Genomic DNA, 16,933 nt, shown 5'->3' on the forward strand with positions numbered 1-16,933 from the left:
AGGAGGAAGAAACAGGAGGTACAAAGAGGAAGTTAAAGAAACAAGCAATTTACAGGAATTACTGTGGTTGAGATAGCTTTACCTCCCTTTAAAGAGTTAAGACTTTCTAACTTCAGGCATGGTGGCACATGCTTGTAATCCCACCACCGGGAAATAGAGACAGACAGATGGAAGAAAGCTTACATGAGACTGTCTCAAAAACAAAACCAAGACCATATACCTAGGTAATGGAGGACTACACCAGAAGAAAAAAACAAAGTACATACAGCCATCCTGAAGACACAGGATAGTATAAAATCAAGAATAAGAATATTTTTGCCTCAGAGTCAAGTATAATAGAAGGAAGAATAAGACTTCTGAGTATGGAGAAACAAGAAATAAAATTTCAGTCAGTCTTAATGCTAATTAGATGTAGTAGTTAGATGCTCATCTGACAACAGAAAATGTCTGGAACACACTGTACAGAAAACATGACAGGATAAGATGAAATTAGGGGCATCTAAGGATGCTAAGGATGCAGGTTACTAGGATACTACAGGCAGCACCACGACAATTCTATCATCTTCTGTTGCTCATATAATAACTCAAAGAAAAGAAAAAAAAAAAAAAGGTCTCAGTAGGTTCTTTGGCATTGAGCTCTCCAGATTAAAATGTAAATGGTCAGGCAGGGTGGTACAGGCCTTTAATCCCAGTACTTTGGAGACAGATGCAGGTAAGATCTCTGAATTTGAGGTCGGTCTGGTCTACATAGTAAGTTCTAGTCCAGCCAAGGCTACATAGTGAGACCCTGTCTCAAAAAGAAATGAATAAAAAAGTGGATAAACTTTGAATGGAAATAAATGGTAAATTGCAACTGCAAGTATCTTTAAATAGCTGATTTCTAAGACAGAATATATTCTTTACCTGAAAAATGTTTGAAAAAGAAATCTGTAGGTAGCTACAATGATGTTTCCTCTATTATTTAGAAAAGACCAAATGTGTAAGAATAATGGCATCTTCCACTCATGTATAGCTCACATTGTACCAGACACTGTCCTAAGATTGTGGTGGTATTCTAATTGTACTGAAATGTGATTTTAATTGTATGTTAATAAATAAAGTTGCCCGGGGGTCAGAGCTATTAGAGCCATAGACAGAGTGTGGTGGTGGTGGTGGTGGTGCGCCACGGCGCACGCCTTTAATCCCATAGATCTCTGTGTGTTCAGGGATACAGCCAGCATTGGAGACCTATGCCTTTAAGACCTAGGGGGCTGTACATTCAGACAGTGACAAGGCAGTCACGTGTTTGGGTTTACAACCAATGAGAAGGCAGAACAAAAGACTATGAAAAGACAGACAGACAGGAAATAGGTCTCTTTCAGGAAGCTAGGAGCTCGCACGAGGAAGGGTAAGATTTTAGCTCTGAGCTCTGACCTCTCGGCTTTCTCTTTTTCATTGGTTCTGTGTTTCTTATTTAATAAGACGGTTGGTTACATCTACATAAGATTTTCCATTAACATACTGAATCCTCACAACAACATTATGTCTTATTATACAAATGAGGAAAGCTAGGCACAGAGATGTTAGGTAATTTATACCTAAGGTCACAACTAGCTAAGTAACTAGTCAGGCTTCAAAGTGCTCTTAACTAACTATATTCCTATTAAACTCATTATTTTGTTTTTTCCTAGAACTCGCTCTGTAGCCCAGGCTGGCCTTGAATTCACAGAGATTCGCCTGCTTCTGCCTCCTGAGTGCTGGAATTTAAGGCTTGCACCACTACTGCCAGGCAAACTCAACATGTTTAAAAGTCTAACTAGTAACTACATACTGTATATTTGAAGATTGCTGCGAGTAGACTGTGTTTACACACACACACACACACACACACACACACACACACACACACACACAGCCAGGTGTGGTGGTTCAAGCTTGTAATAACAGCACATAGAAATCTGAGGCAGGAGGATCACCTCAAGTTCAAGGCCAGATTAGGCTACAGAATAAGGTCCTATTTAAAACAAAAACAAAAACAAAAACAAGGGGAAAAGTATGAAAGCTAATATATTCCCACTTTCTACATTCAACTTAGTCATACCATAATGTATATATTTCAAAACATCATGTTTTACATACTATAAACATTTAAAACTTTGTCATCTAAAAAGTTAAAATGCAGACAGGCCTGGGGCAAGCCTGGATTCCCAGCTTGGGCATCTGAGACAGAAAAGATTAAAGATTCGATGTCAGCTGGGACTATAGAATAAGTTTCAAGGATAGCCTGGACAACTTAGTGAGACCCTGTCTCAAAACAAAAACTGTAATGAGGACTGGGGATACAGTAAGTGGCAGAATGCTTGCCTAGCATCTGCCAGTCCCTCAGTTCAGTCTACTAAAAAAAAAAAGAAAGAAAGAAAAGGTTAGAACATTAAAGCTAAGCATGATGTAAGTAACTATAAACCTCACACACTTCTTACTCTCAGCAGATCTCTCAGTCTAGCTCTCTGCACAGTGAGGTGAACTCTTGATGCTTTTGCTTCTACTTTCCAAATGTTGTGGGATTATATGTATCAAACCTGGTTTAAAAAACTTTTTGATGAGTATAGGTGATTTCTTGTGAGTAAATAAAAGAAATATAAAATACGGATATTTTAAATTATTATGTACTGAGATTTTTATTTTTTTTAATTTTCTACGGCTGGAGAAATGGCTCAGTAATTAAGAGCTTGTACTACTTTAGTAGAGGACCTGGGTTCAGTCTCCAGTATCCACATCAGATGGTTCACAAACACTTGTAACTACATCTTCAGGGGGTCAATTACCTCTGGCTTCCAAGGGCACCTGTACTCACATGCAACCCCTGCCCTCATTTATATATAATTAAAAACAATAAAAGTAAGTCTAAAAAAGAATTTTTCATATACGTATATTCCTTTAGAAATGATTTAGGGAAGTTACCATAACCAAGAGAAAAGAAGTGAGGTCTGGTGGCCAAAGCTTCAAAAGGATAAGGTAATGTGAGAAAATGAGTCCCAACAGTTGGGAGGAACAGGTGGATACTTAACAGTACAGAAGCCGTTGGAATAATGGTCTTTCACATAGGCCCTTAAAGCACTGTCACAGGATTCTCTCCAAGACTTCAAGCCTCCGTCCACATCTTCTGGCTGGGGGTCACTTGCTTCTTTCCGTAAATGATCAAACTTAAAGGAAATTTTGTTTCTTGGATCTAAAAATCTGCTGTTACCGAGGTCACCGTGCTCTGTAATTAAGACCTTCCAGAGAAGAATTACAAATATGATTAACTCTATAAAAAAAAAAAGACAATTCTTGTCATGTTTTGCAAAAAAGGAATAATAATAAATATCCTAGGACAGTTAACTTTTCATTTCTTTTCTTTTCCATATTGACTTTTAAACCAAGTATCATCTTTATTCTCACAAAAATACTCCATTTATGGACAAACTTTTCTCTTCCCTATATTTTTTGATTTCTATCTAATGTTAATATCCATGTGTGCATTTATTCCTAGCTATAATACCAACTTTCATGTATTCATTTTCACATACTATATGAAACTTTTCAGGGCCATTGTATTATTGTGAGCACTTAAGTAATCCAGCTACATAGTTCAAAAATGTACTAAATGAAATCTTTTTCTCACCTCTATCTCCTAACTAGTAAATTCCTTGAGTAACTGAAATTAGTCCAAATTTAATGTCTCCTGGTATTTTTGTTAGATTCTTACTTTGTACCTCTCTGAAACCCAGGGGTTGCAAATGCACAGCTTATGACTGAGCTCCATATCAAGTCAATAACATTTTTTTCCTATTAAAAAACCCACCTAATAGTACCAGAAAGAGGAAGAATTTCCTAATATATAGACTATTTTAAAACACAAGACATAAATATATTTGGCACCCAATTTACTATCTGCTGATGGCGTCTACATCTCTATCACCTGCCAAGCACAGACTATCTAATTATCTAACAGACTAACTAACTATCTAACTAGCAGTTGTTACCTGGTCATCATAGCCTTCTATCTTCACAGGTGTGAACTGATCCATGTTATACTGGGCAAATGCACTATTTAAAAAAAAAAAAAGAAGAAGAATTGAAAAAGTAAATAATATCTCCATTTTACCAGCTACTTAATCCAAAAACTATGGAATCATCCTTAGCTTTTCTTTCTCTGACACTTCACATCCAACCCACCGGTTCTATGGTAAGTAATTGAAATCTGACTCCCCATGCCCACTGCGTCTACTCTAAATGACATGTCTCTTAACTGTTGTCTTGTCGTCATTCAGCCTTTGCCCCTTACATCAGAATACATAGCTGGTGATTATTCTAAACCTTAAGTCTTACCATGTCATTCTCTGCTTAACACTCTTAACAATGTCACTTCACTCAAAATAAACTTCACTCTTCAATGAGACCTATAACATCCTACTTACACCAGAAGTGCTAGGCACTATCAGGGAATGGTGCTATGGTTAGAAGCATTGGTGCCAAAATATAGGGAAGAAGGTAAATCCTAGGCTGATCTAATGCATTATCTATGTATATTTTATACCCAGCTATAATAAAGCCTCCTTCAGTTTATAAAGGAAGCAATAATGATGGTGAGGACTGCTGAAACAGCATGTACTAGGCACCAGGAAGAGTGTGACCAAGAGATTGGAGCATGTCATTCCAGAAGTAAAGTGAGCTTTGCATCCCCATAAGAAAAAAAAAAAAAATCAGATTGTTCGGGCACAGGAAAATTCTTCTTTAACAAGTAAGTTCTCCCAAAACCTGAAATCTCTAAGAATTTGAACACACACACACACACACACACCTTTAATGTCTGTCATTGTAATTAAAACCGCAGAAGCATCTGAACTACATATCAACATAACCAGTCCTAATTAGAAATCAGGGAAGTATTTTTCAACCTATGGGTCAGGAACCCTTTGGAAGGGGGTGGGGGACGGATGACCTTCTCACTGGGGTCACCTAAGACCATCTGCATATGCAGATATTTATATTATGATTCATAACAGTAGTGAAATTACAGTTATGAAGTAGCAATGAAAATAAGTTTATGGTTGGGGGTCACCACAACATAAGGAACTGTATTAAAGGGTCGAAACATTAGGAAGGCTGAGAAACACTGAGTTAGAGTTTCAGTCTGTAGCCCAGGCTAGCATTGAACACATGTCAATCCTCTGGTTTTCACCAACCAAAGTCTGAGATTATAGGCTTGCACTACCAGGGTTGCCTTGAAGCACTTTGGAGTGGCATTCCACCCTAGTATCAGTGGTAATCTGTCAAGTGATATATAGAGCTATCTTCAATGTGTGCCTCAGTTTCCTAAGTAAATTGTATCTAGGGTATCAGTCATTATGAGAATTACAGTGATGGTCTAGAAAACCTAGATCAACAGAATCTAGTCCTAAAAGCAGCATGGACAGGGCAGATGATTGTTTACTAGGTAACAAAGTCAAATCAATTTAACGGCACACCAAAATAACGTTATGATAGTTATGTGTTTTGCATCGACATGTTCTTTCTTGCCTTCCCCCAGCCCACTTCTCTCCAGCAATATCCAATTCAGGTTTCCTCTTAACAAACAGACTTTGGGCCAGTTGGGTAGACAGTAACTGAAAAGGAACTTTGGGAGGAACAGAGCAAAAGCCAGATAACATGGGCCCTTGAAAGTCACACTGTTTATATCTGATTCTAGAAGAAGAATCAACAAGCAAGACAAACCAAGTAAGCACCACCACTACGCTTTTGACGACAAAGAGGACTTGAAAATACTATTTTCTTGTGTGTGGCAACATCTCACTTATCTTGTTTGTCTAAAACTTGCTCTGTTTCTTCTACCAAAAATAAATTTTAAAAAGAGAAGAATAAAAGTAAACAAAACTTATGGTTTGACTATGAAACAGTACCAAAACAGTCCTCAATTGTTTCCTAGGTAACAGCTCTTAAAACAGTTTTCTATAGTGAAAGAGACTGTCTTGGCTTGGTTTGGAAGGTCTGGTCCCCAGCTGTAATGATTTTAGGAGGTTCTAGAAATATGAGGAGGCAAGCCCTAGCTGAAAAAGATGGGTCACTGGAGGCATGTCTTTGGGGGCTGTATCTTGTCCCAAGCCTTGCCTATCTGTGCTTTCTGTTTGCCATTAAGTAAGAAATCTCTATCACATGTTTGTGACACCATGATGCTCTATCTAACCCTGGGCCAGAATCAATAGGGCCATGGACTATGGACTAATAAAACTGTTAGCCAAAACAAGCAAGCAAACAAACAAATTCTTTTTGAAGTCACTAACACAAAGACTAACTAACTGCTTTAGTGTGAAGTGTCTAAACTAGGTTCTCACGGTCCCAGTTTACTGCCACCACAGTTTATCCAATGACAGAACATGCAAGTGGAATGAATGAGACTGTCAGTGTGCAGTGCTGAACTGCACTGAGCACCTCTCACACACAGCCGAGTCAAGCTCTCTGTTACTGAGCGGTACTCCCAACCATGGGCTTAGGGGGTACTTACTGTGCTGCCCCTTCCCTGAGGAGATTGTCATTATTAAGTAGTAGTCGGACATCTAAGGAAGAAAGCATTGAAATACACTGAGTAGAGAACAAACTCAAGAAATGTTAGTCCATTTCTAGAATATATTTTTAAAATTCAGGGCTTGCAAGATGAGTCTTCAGGTATACTCCATGTATGGAAATTCTAAACATGCTAATGAGTAATGGACACTAATGTCCACAGGTTCCTACAGAATTATGTGTGCTATCATAATCCAACAAAAACTGTCAAGGAGTTTATTCATATCCATCCCCGCGAGGGGGTAGGGGCGGGGGGGGGGGGGCAGGGCGTTCCCCTTCTCTCTTGATAGGATCACAAACTCAGGTTGGCTTCAAACTCCCTCACTACGTAGCAGCTGCTGATAAACTTGAACTTCTGATCACCATGCCCAATTTATGCTGTGGTAGGGAATAAACCTAGGGTTTTGTGCATGCTAAGTAAGCCCTCTACCAACTGAGCTACATCCCAGAACCTTAGGAAATTTTTGTTTATTTATTTGAGACTGAGTCTGCTGTAGGCTGAGCTGACCTCAAACTTAGCATGTTGCCTAAAGCTGAGACTTTGAACTCTTGATTATCCTGCCTCCACCTCCCAAGTCCTGGGATTACAGATGTGTGCCACCATACCTAGCATAGATGAACCATAGAAAACTAAGACCTCTTTTTATGGTTTGAGTTTGGTTTTTGAGATCGGGTCTCACTATGTAGTCCAGGTTTCCCTGAATTTGTAATCGTCCTGGCTCAGCATCCCAAGTGCTGGGATTACAGGTATGCACCACCACACTCACCTAATATCTAATAGATGAAAATCTTGAGGGGATGATAAAGGCGAATCTGTACATTTATTTAATAATTTTTCTAGTTTTTGTTTTTTAAACAAAGGCTCATTCTGTACCTTAGGCTAGCCTGAAACTAGAGTAATTCTTCTGCTTCAGCCTCTTGGGTACTGCGCTTACAAGCATGGGCCACCATTTCTGTCTAAATCTGAATCATTTATTTTTATTATTTATTTATTTATTTATTTATTTATTTATTTATTTATTTATTTATTTATTTATTTATTTATTTATTTGAGACAGGGTTTCTCTCTGTAGCCCTGGCCATAGTAGAACTTGCTCTGTAGACCAGGCAGGCCTTGAATTCAGAGATGGCCTGCTTCTGCCTCCTAAGTGTTGGGATTAAAATGTGCCACCACTGCCTGGCTAAATCTGAAATTTTTTTTTTTTTTTTTGGTTTTTCGAGACAGGGTTTCTCTGTGTAGCTTTGCGCCTTTCCTGGAACTCACTTGGTAGTCCAGGCTGGCCTCGAACTCACAGAGATCCGCCTGCCTCTGCCTCCCAAGTGCTGGGATTAAAGGCGTGCACCACTAAATCTGAAATTTTAATGACTTCAGATAGATTCAGTTCAGCCTCATTAGTCCTGGGAAATGTCCTTTAGTATGGGACTTCCTGAGAAAGGCAGTGAGAACAGAAGCTTTTAGTTATCATGATAAAACTAAAGACATAGGAGGCATCAAAAAGTAAAAGAATTAAAAAGCCAGTTTACTGCCATTCTTTCTAAACATGAAGCTATTTTTTAGTTTTGAGACAGTCTTTGGTCCAGGCTGTACCGGAACTTGCAGCAACCCTTTCTGCCTCCCTAGTGCTGGGACTGCAGGTGTGAGCCACTATTCCAGCCAGCTACCTTAGTCTTTCCTTACCTGAGAGTGGGATCCTAATCAATGGACTAGGCAAAACTAAGTATCTGATTCAAACCTAAAGCGGAATCCTAACTTTTACATTTAGCAAGCTGAGTAGCCTTGAACAAATTATTTCAATGTTTCTAAATGTTGGTTTCTTTAGCAAAGTTCTAACTGGTCATTATGAATCAGCAGACAGCAAGCACTCACAGCTAGGCATATTGACGGACGCCCATGTTCCAGCATTCAAGAGTTCAAGGCCAGCCTGGGCCACAAAAGACCAATATTTAAAAAGAGAAAGGGCTGGTGACATGCCTCAGAAGTAAAGAGCTTGCTTCTAGGCTTGAGGACCTGAATTCAGTTCCCAGGACCCATGTGGTAGAAGAACTGACTCTCACAAGTTGCCCCCCTCCCAAATAAGTATATGGAATAAAATTTTAAAAAGAAAAAAAAGGGGGAAAGCTAAATAATAACAATAATTAAGGAAGACTTAGAACAGCTCAATATTAATCTTTACTTACCATTGAATACTTCATTAAACTCCCCAGGGGGTGCATGGGTGATGAATTTAGCAGCTATGCGTACCTAAAGAGGAATAAAATTTATATTAAGTGTACTGTGAAGAGAAACAAACAGCTGGGTATAGCTGGGCATTGTCTAATCCTAGCACTTAAGAGGCACTACTAGGAAGATCTTGTGTTTGAGGTCAGTTGGGGTGATATAGTGAGACTGTATCTACCTCTCTCCCTCTAACTCCCGAAAAAGAAGCCCAACAAGACAAACAAACAAACATGTAAATGAAAATCATAAAAATTTTGTGATTTCGAATAAAAAAAATTCCCCTTCATTTTCATTTTATGTGTATGGGTATTTTGCCTGCACGTGTGTTTATGCATCACACACATGCAGTGCCCACAGAGGCCAGAATAAGATATCATATCCCCTAGAACTGGAGTTACAGACAGCTATGAGATGGCATATGGGTCCTGGGAATCAAATCCCAGTCCTCTGGAAGAGCAGTCAGTGCTCTTATCCACGGATCCATCTTTCCAGCCCCAGTGATTGTTTGTTTTAAAGATTTATTAATATATGCATGTGTCTGTATATATGCCTGTAGGTTCTAGTGGTATACAGAAGCTAGAAAAGGGCATCACCAGAGCTGGAACTAGAGGCAAATGTAAGTCACCTATAACTAGCAATGCATCTCTGACCCTCTGCAAGAACACAAAGACTTCCTGCTGAACCGTCTCTCCAGCTGCTTGTTTTTGCAACAAGATACCTTGTAGCTCAGGATGGCTCAAACTTGCTAAATAGCTGCTCTTGCCTATCCTTCCCTGTACTAGGATTATAGGTGTACACAGCCAGTTCTATGTGGTGCTGAGATGTAACTCAGGGCTTTATGCACACTAAGCAAATACTCTACCAACTGGGCTACTTTCCTTGCCTAGAATACCTCTTGAAATAAATTTATTTAAAGCGTTACTGTTTAGAGGCCTTTAGATTTTCTTTCTACAAAAAATCCCAAAGCTGTTTCTATCAATATAGGTATATTTTTAAATATATGTGCTAACAGTCATTTTGAATTTTAAAAAAACCTGTGTGTGTGTGTGTGTGTGTGTGTGTGTGTATGAGTATGAGAGAAAGAGAGAGAGAGAGTTTATGTGCATCACATGTGTGCAGGAGGCTGAGGAGTCCAGAAGAGAACAACAGATCTCATAGGTGGTTGTGAATACCCTTATGGGACCTGGGGAAATGAACCCAAGTGGGTCTTCTGCAAGAACAGTAAACAATCTTAACCACTGGGCCATATCTCCAACCCCTTGAATTTTTGTTTTAAAAACTGAATAGTCAGCTTTGGTCAAAACATAAAACAATCACAAATAAATCAAGTTATAATCGCTCATAAACATTTTAAGCAAAACTAAATATTCCAAACAAAGTAAATATCAATATCAAATAGTGCTGTGGAATAATCCTTCTGTATGCTGTGTATATGTATTACTTTCATTGGTTAATAAAAAAGCTGATTGGCATATAGCAAGGCAGAATAAGGCTAGGTGGGAAAGCCAAACTGGAAATGCTGGGGGTGAGGGGCGGAGAGGGTGGTGTCAGAGAGACATCAGCCAGCCGCCAAGCAAGCAGAATGTATAAAAAATGAGGTAACAAGTCGTGAGCCACGTGGTAAAGCATAAATACAAATATGAGTTAATGTAAGTGTAAGAGTTAGCTAGTAACAAGCTTGAGCTATTGGCCAAGCATTTATAATTCATATTCAGCCTCTGAGTCGGTTATTTGGGACCAGGCAGTCGGGACAGGAAACAACGGCTTACAAAATAGCAATTACCTAAATGCAAGGTTTAGTACCAATGATGTGACTTACAAATTAAAAGGAGCAAGGTCATATGATCACCCAAATCTTATTGGAAAACAAATGATAAAACTCAACACTTAATATCTTAGAATCCAACAAATTACTGGGTTTGGAAGTAACAGAGAAAGTTTCCTTGACCTGATAACTGGTTAGAATTCTAAAGCAACCCACATAATGAGGAAAATTAGCACTGTCACTGATTTTAAAGTCTGGACAGAGTTGACTCCTATCATTTGTACTACTCAGCTCTGTATTAGAGGGCCAAAGCATTATGGAGAAATTTTCTTCTATTACTCACTGTGGCCTCCCTCTTCTGTCCTTCATAGCCAATCTCCCTCATGATCAGTTACTATAAATGAATGCTAGAATGTTAGAATCTACCCTGTATCTCATTTCTTCTTCTATATTTAACTTTCATTTTATGCTTTGGGCAGTTCCATTTTTCAATTCACTAACATCCTCTTCAGCTATGCCCAATTTGCTGTTCAGATAATTATTTTGACTTTCCCAAGTTTTCACTGTCCTGATTTTTAGTAATTTCCTTTTATGTATATACAATTATCCCTAAGAGGATACAAACTATTCTTGTTTGGTGCTCCATTCAGCTTTCCTGTTCATTTTACCTATAGCCTGTCTCTAGTTCTTTTAAGGGCAAGGCTAGACTTGCTGCTTCTGATCAGGGTACAAGCACTTTTTTTTTTTTTTGGAGACAGGGTCTCTCAACACAGCTCTGGCTCACTCTGTAGACCAGGATGGCCTCAAACTCATTGAGATCCACCTGCCTCCACCTTCCAGGTGCTGGGATAAAAAAAATACAGGCATGTGCCACCATGCCCAGCATGAACACCTTATCTTTTGAGTAAGTCTCAAGGCAGCAGCAGGTTACCTTTAGTGCTGCAGGGCCTCTCTTTTTTGGAGGTTCGGTGGGGTGAAGGAGAAGGGACTGAGATGGGACCTTATATAGCCCAGTCTGGCCTCAAACTCAGTATATAGCTCATACTGGCCTTGAACTCCTGCTTCAGCCAGTTCTGGGATTACACTGTGAGACACTGTGACTAGCTCAGTGTTCATTCGCAATGTTATATTCTGAGAATAAATGCTGGTTTTGCTCTAGCTTAGCCTAAATAGAATAAAGCTAGACAGTAATCCCTCAATTATATGCTGTAAGACTGTCTGGGTCCTTTCCTCCTTATTCTTGGAGTTCTTCTAGATGTGCTTCTACTTGCCATTTGACAATATCTTCATACAGATACTTAATATTAATAAAATTATGGTGGACATAGTGATAATTAGCTGGCCTGTGCTGGCTAGTTTTTTTTCAACCTGACATAAGTTAGAGTCATCAGATAGGAAAGAACCTCAACTGAGAAAATGCCCCCATATGACAAGGCTATAGGAAAGCCTGTAGGATATTTTCTTAATTAATGATTGATGATGGAGGGCCCTGCCCATGGTGGGTGGTACCATCCCTGGTCTGGCATAAAAAAGCAGGAGGAGTAAGCCATGAGGACCCAGCCAGTGAACAGCATTCTTCCATGGTTTCTGTACTAGCTCCTGTCTCTCCAGGTTTCTGGTCTGACTTCCTTCAATGAAGAATGGTGATGTGAAAGGATAAGCAAAATAAACCTTTTCCTCCCCAACTTCCTTTTGGTCATGGTGTCTCATTTAGTCATAGCAAGAGAAAACCTGACTAAGGCAAGGCTTAATCTCAAAGGAATTCATTCCTCAGGATAGTTCTAGTATGCTGTGGAAGAAAGGCAACAAAAGTGCCTCAATTCTTACTGTGCCACACAGGAAGATGTTAAAAACACATACGTAGAGCAAAGACGATTACCTAACAGGTAAGGCAGTTCCTATTTCCCCATTAGCACACCTCATACAATTTTAAGTTCTTTATGGTCACATCAAAGTCTAGCCATTTTCTGTGTGTATATGAGCAGGTATGCATCTGTCATGGAAGGGATGTAGTGGGAGGTCAGAAGACAACTCTCCAAGGTTGGTTCTTCCCTTCACCTTGTGGGATCCAGGGAAGAACTCAAGTTCTCAGGCCTATACACAAGTACAAAATTATCCACTGGGCTATCTCACAGGCCTCCAAGTCATTCTCACAAGTCCTTTGAAAATAAGCTGGACACTGAGTGCACTAGTACATTACTTAAACCTAAATGGCAGCCAGCAAGCTGACTCAGTGGGTAGAGGCACTTGCTGCCAAGCCTGATGATCTGAGTTCAATCTGTGGCATTCAGAATCTACATGGTGGAAGCTGAGAACTGACTCAAACTGTCTGTTAACTTCTGCGTGTGCAAGTACACATTCATGCAAATCCACACTGAACGAGTAAATAAAATATTTAAAAAATTAAAGCATGGGGCAGGGGGAGGAAGAAAAGAAAAGAAACAAAAAAAAAAAAATTAAAGCACAAACAGGAAAACTTAAAGTTGTTGGACCCCACTAGGTTTCCTAGTGGCTGTACCCAGCAGGACTGCAGAAGAGGTTGATTGGACCACAGGCCTGGGTACTAGGTGACTGTAACTAGCAAGGGAAAAGTCTTTTGCTCCACTCCTTGGCATTGTTATAAATGGACCTTTGGAATAAAGTTCTGGGCTGGTAGATAAGGATCCAGGCCCACCTGAGTCTATGCTGTGTTTTCTCTCTGCTTCTCCCCCCCCCCCACCCCCACCCCCCAGAGACAGGGTGACAGAGTTTCTCTGTGTAGTTTTGGTGCCTGTCCTGGATCTCACGCTGTAGACAAGGCTGGCCTCCAACTCACAGAGATCCACCTGGCTCTGCCTGCTGAGTACTAGGATTAAATGCATGCGCCACCACCACCTGGCTTTCTCTCTGCTTCTTAACTTTTTAACCAAGTCTCTTATCCCTCAATCCTCAAGGGTTCCTGGGGTAAATAAGTGTGGGGGCTGGTCCCTGACACAAAGTCTAAATGTAGCTATCAATGTAGTGGCTGACTGAGTCCTATAATCCCAGCATTTAGGAGGTTGAGACAGGAGGATCACTGCAAGTTCAAAGACATCCAAGCCAGCCAGAGTCACTGTGTAAAAAAACTCAAAAGATTAAATGTTGAAATATGATTTTCTAATGTATATTTTCCTTAGTATATAGAACAACAGTTGGCTTTTGGTATCAATAAGTTAAGAAATTAGTATATCTCTTTGAACAATGAAATGTTTTCTTTTTCTTTCTTTCTTTTTTTTTGGCTTTTTGAGAGAGGGTTTCTCTATGTAGTCCTGATTCTCCTGGAACTAGACCAGGCTGGCTTCAAACTCAGAGATCCACCTGCCTTTGCCTACTGAATGCTTGTATTAAGGCTGTGGGCCACCAGGCTTTATTTGTGGCAAATGAGCTGAGTGGTCATGGTCATGTTCTGCCAGTGTTTCTCATGACACCACAGAAATGTGAAACTCCCCTCAGTCAGGCAAAGTGCTTAAATTCTAAAAGTAAGTATATGCTGATAACACATCTCCCAGCCAGTAGTGGCGGCAAAGGCCTTTAATCCCAACACTCAGAGCTAGTTCCAGGACAGTCAGGGCTACATAAATAAATCGTATCTTGAAAAACAAACAAAACAAATAAAATAAAAACAAACAAATCTAAAACAAAAAGGTCAAGGAAGGTAAAAGAACGAAATGAGGCATTGTCAAAATGCTGTCGGCAGCAAGGAAGGACTTTAATAGACCAAGAGCTCACCTATTCCTTTCCTATCTATAAAGGGTTGTATGCTTGACAATTTAGGCTCAAATGAGATGAAATTGAAAGAGAAAAGTAAACCCAAAGTTCTCTTCTGTTCTCTAAAGAGAAGAGCTCAAGTATGCAACAGTGAGAGAAGAACATAAGTAGCAGAAATGAATTCTGGTTCAAGTGCTGGGAAAAAGCAACCTCCATGCATTTGAGACCATCAAGAACACACAGCCTTTCAAGTGTTAAATTGATTTTTCACTCATAGAACACAATGCCATAAATGCTTTTATTCTACTCCTTTCCAGAAATAAAGGATAAATAGTTGGATTTGTTTCTTGAAAAGAATACGCTTTACTCCTATCCTGATAGAAAGTTCTTTCTGCACAGAATTCAATGTTTTTCCCTAAGGGAGATTTTCCCATTTGAAGACATTCAGGATGGGATAAACACAAGCACAGAACACCTATCTCCTACTGAACTCCGCAACTGATCTCAGCAATTCTGTGACCTTAGCTTCCCAACTATAAGAATTACTGGCAGGTGTACGTCACTTTGTTAGTGGGGTTCTCTTTTTTGTTTTGTTTTGAGACGAGGTCTCACCATATAGTTCTGGCTGGCCTAGAACTCACTCAGTAGGACACCAGGCTGGCCCCACTTGTCTCTGCCTCCTCCATGCCAGGATTAAAGATGCCTGGACTTTGTTCTTTCTCTCTTTCTTTCTTTTGAGATAAGGCTTCACTATGTATCCAAGGCTAGCCTTAATTAAACTCCTTATGTGGTGGTGATCTTCTTGCCTCAGTCTCCTAAATTCTGAGATCATTAGCATGTTTTTTTTTTTTTCTTTTGGCAGTCTTGGAACTTGCTTTGTAGACCAGGCTATCCTCGGACCTCACATAGATCTGCCTGCCTCTGCCGGAGTGCTGGGATTAAAGGCCTTCACCATTGCTATCACTACCATCACTATCACCAGGTGCGACATTTGCATTTTTTAAAAATAAAATATATTTTTATTTATATTTGCCTCAATTTGGTCTCGTTTAAAAAAATTCCTTAAATATTTTTAGTGTGAGTATATGTGTGTGTGTACACATGTGTACACTAGGGCACCCTTGTGGAGGTCAGAGGACAACTCTTAGGAGTTGGTTCTCTCTTGCCACCTCCCAAGGTAGATAGGACCTGGTAGATGTCAAGGTCAAGTTCAAAAGAGAGCGAAGAAGTTTGATAAGGGGTTTTCATGGCTTAATGTGTGTTGTGTATTTTACTTTAGCAAACTTTCAATATTAAGGGTGTATGACGACAGCTGGAATTGGTAGAACTTTTAAAATATAATTGCTACTTTAAAACAAAACCATTTGCCTACTTTCCTTACTAATTTGTCTACCACAGCTTGGAATTTACATCTATTAAACTTATCGTTCTAGACAGTTTACTGGTGATATACCAGATACTTCAACCCAGATGCAAAAACAACAAACAAAAAGCAGATCATCTTCAAGAGAGATGGCTCAGGAGGAGAAGGCACTTGCATGCGGGCCTGACAACTTGAGCTCAGCAATAATTTCCCTCCTTTGGTACTAAGAAGTACTTCATTCTACCGCCTCGCTGCATACAACCGTGGCCTGCCTTCAGCAAGAACTGCTTTGCCTTTGATTTCTCTTTCTAATTATTTTCCATCTACTGATACCTAAATCTCTGTCCACTGGCTATAAATCCCAGCAATCCTTACTGTATTAGGAGGTGAACATAATCTTTGCTTTACCACAACAATCCTGCATAGTTTCTTACCGTTTTAACATGTACCAAATAACTTTTTCTTAATAGGAGTCACCATTGTATGTTATAACAGTTTATATCATGCTGTCTAAAAATGGCATGCTTAAGCATAAAGTTTACTGCAAGGGGAAAAAATGCTGTGTTTATGACATTTTAATGAAAAGATACAACCTCCTCCCCTTAAACCAATTTTACTTTTTCTTTGAAGTTACTGGGAATCAAACTATTTCCCAGAACATCTTTCCCATTCAATTGCTTGAATTTAGTTTCTTCATTTGTGAGTATAATTCCTGTGCATACTGAGGACCATTTTAACTATCCAATTTAACATAAAACATAGTTAGACACAGTACTTAATTTTTTCTCTTAAGCAAATGGCCAGGCATTATCAAAATTTGAGTTATGTGTCTTCTTTTAAAAGTTCAAACCTTTGTGTTTAGTAACTTGTTCATTTACTCAAACAAAGAAAGCAAATAAACAAAAACAATTCATTAGATCCCAGGTACTGAGGTGGTACTAAAGATGAGGTTAAAAAAGAACATGAAACATTCCATTTGCTTTAAACACTGAAATCACCAGGGGGATCTGACTGGGCAGATGCTTGGGTTTGAACTGCAGAGATTTTGATGTGACAGCTCTCTTAACAGGCAGTCGTGTAAGATTTAGTAGGGGCTGGCTTTTACAAAACTTCCTCAGCAGATTCCAACAGCTGCCAAGGTTGTATGTCACTACCTTCCGCTAATATGAAGTTCAAATAATGGTGGATACAAAGAACACAAGATAAACCACATTTAGTACCTCACCCTTCCAATTTCTGCATATTTACTAAGGTTAGCAAAGAAATTTACTCGAACAAA

The 16,933-nt window shown here is 39.4% G+C and overlaps 1 protein-coding gene across 1 annotated transcript in view; it reads right to left on the reverse strand.

Annotated features, from left to right (window-relative positions):
• Capza1 (capping actin protein of muscle Z-line subunit alpha 1) overlaps window positions 1-16,933 on the reverse strand; it is a 40,678-nt gene that overhangs the window by 11,999 nt on the left and 11,746 nt on the right. The window contains exons 2-5 of the mRNA XM_028889955.2: window positions 8,761-8,824; window positions 6,524-6,575; window positions 4,005-4,068; window positions 3,048-3,254 (exon numbers count right to left, since the gene is read on the reverse strand). Of these exons, the coding sequence (XP_028745788.1) occupies window positions 3,048-3,254; window positions 4,005-4,068; window positions 6,524-6,575; window positions 8,761-8,824 (387 nt within the window). The remainder of the gene's footprint in view (window positions 1-3,047; window positions 3,255-4,004; window positions 4,069-6,523; window positions 6,576-8,760; window positions 8,825-16,933) is intronic.

This window comes from Peromyscus leucopus, chromosome 6 (assembly GCF_004664715.2).
Source record: "Peromyscus leucopus breed LL Stock chromosome 6, UCI_PerLeu_2.1, whole genome shotgun sequence".
NCBI classification, from domain to species: Eukaryota; Metazoa; Chordata; class Mammalia; order Rodentia; family Cricetidae; genus Peromyscus; species Peromyscus leucopus.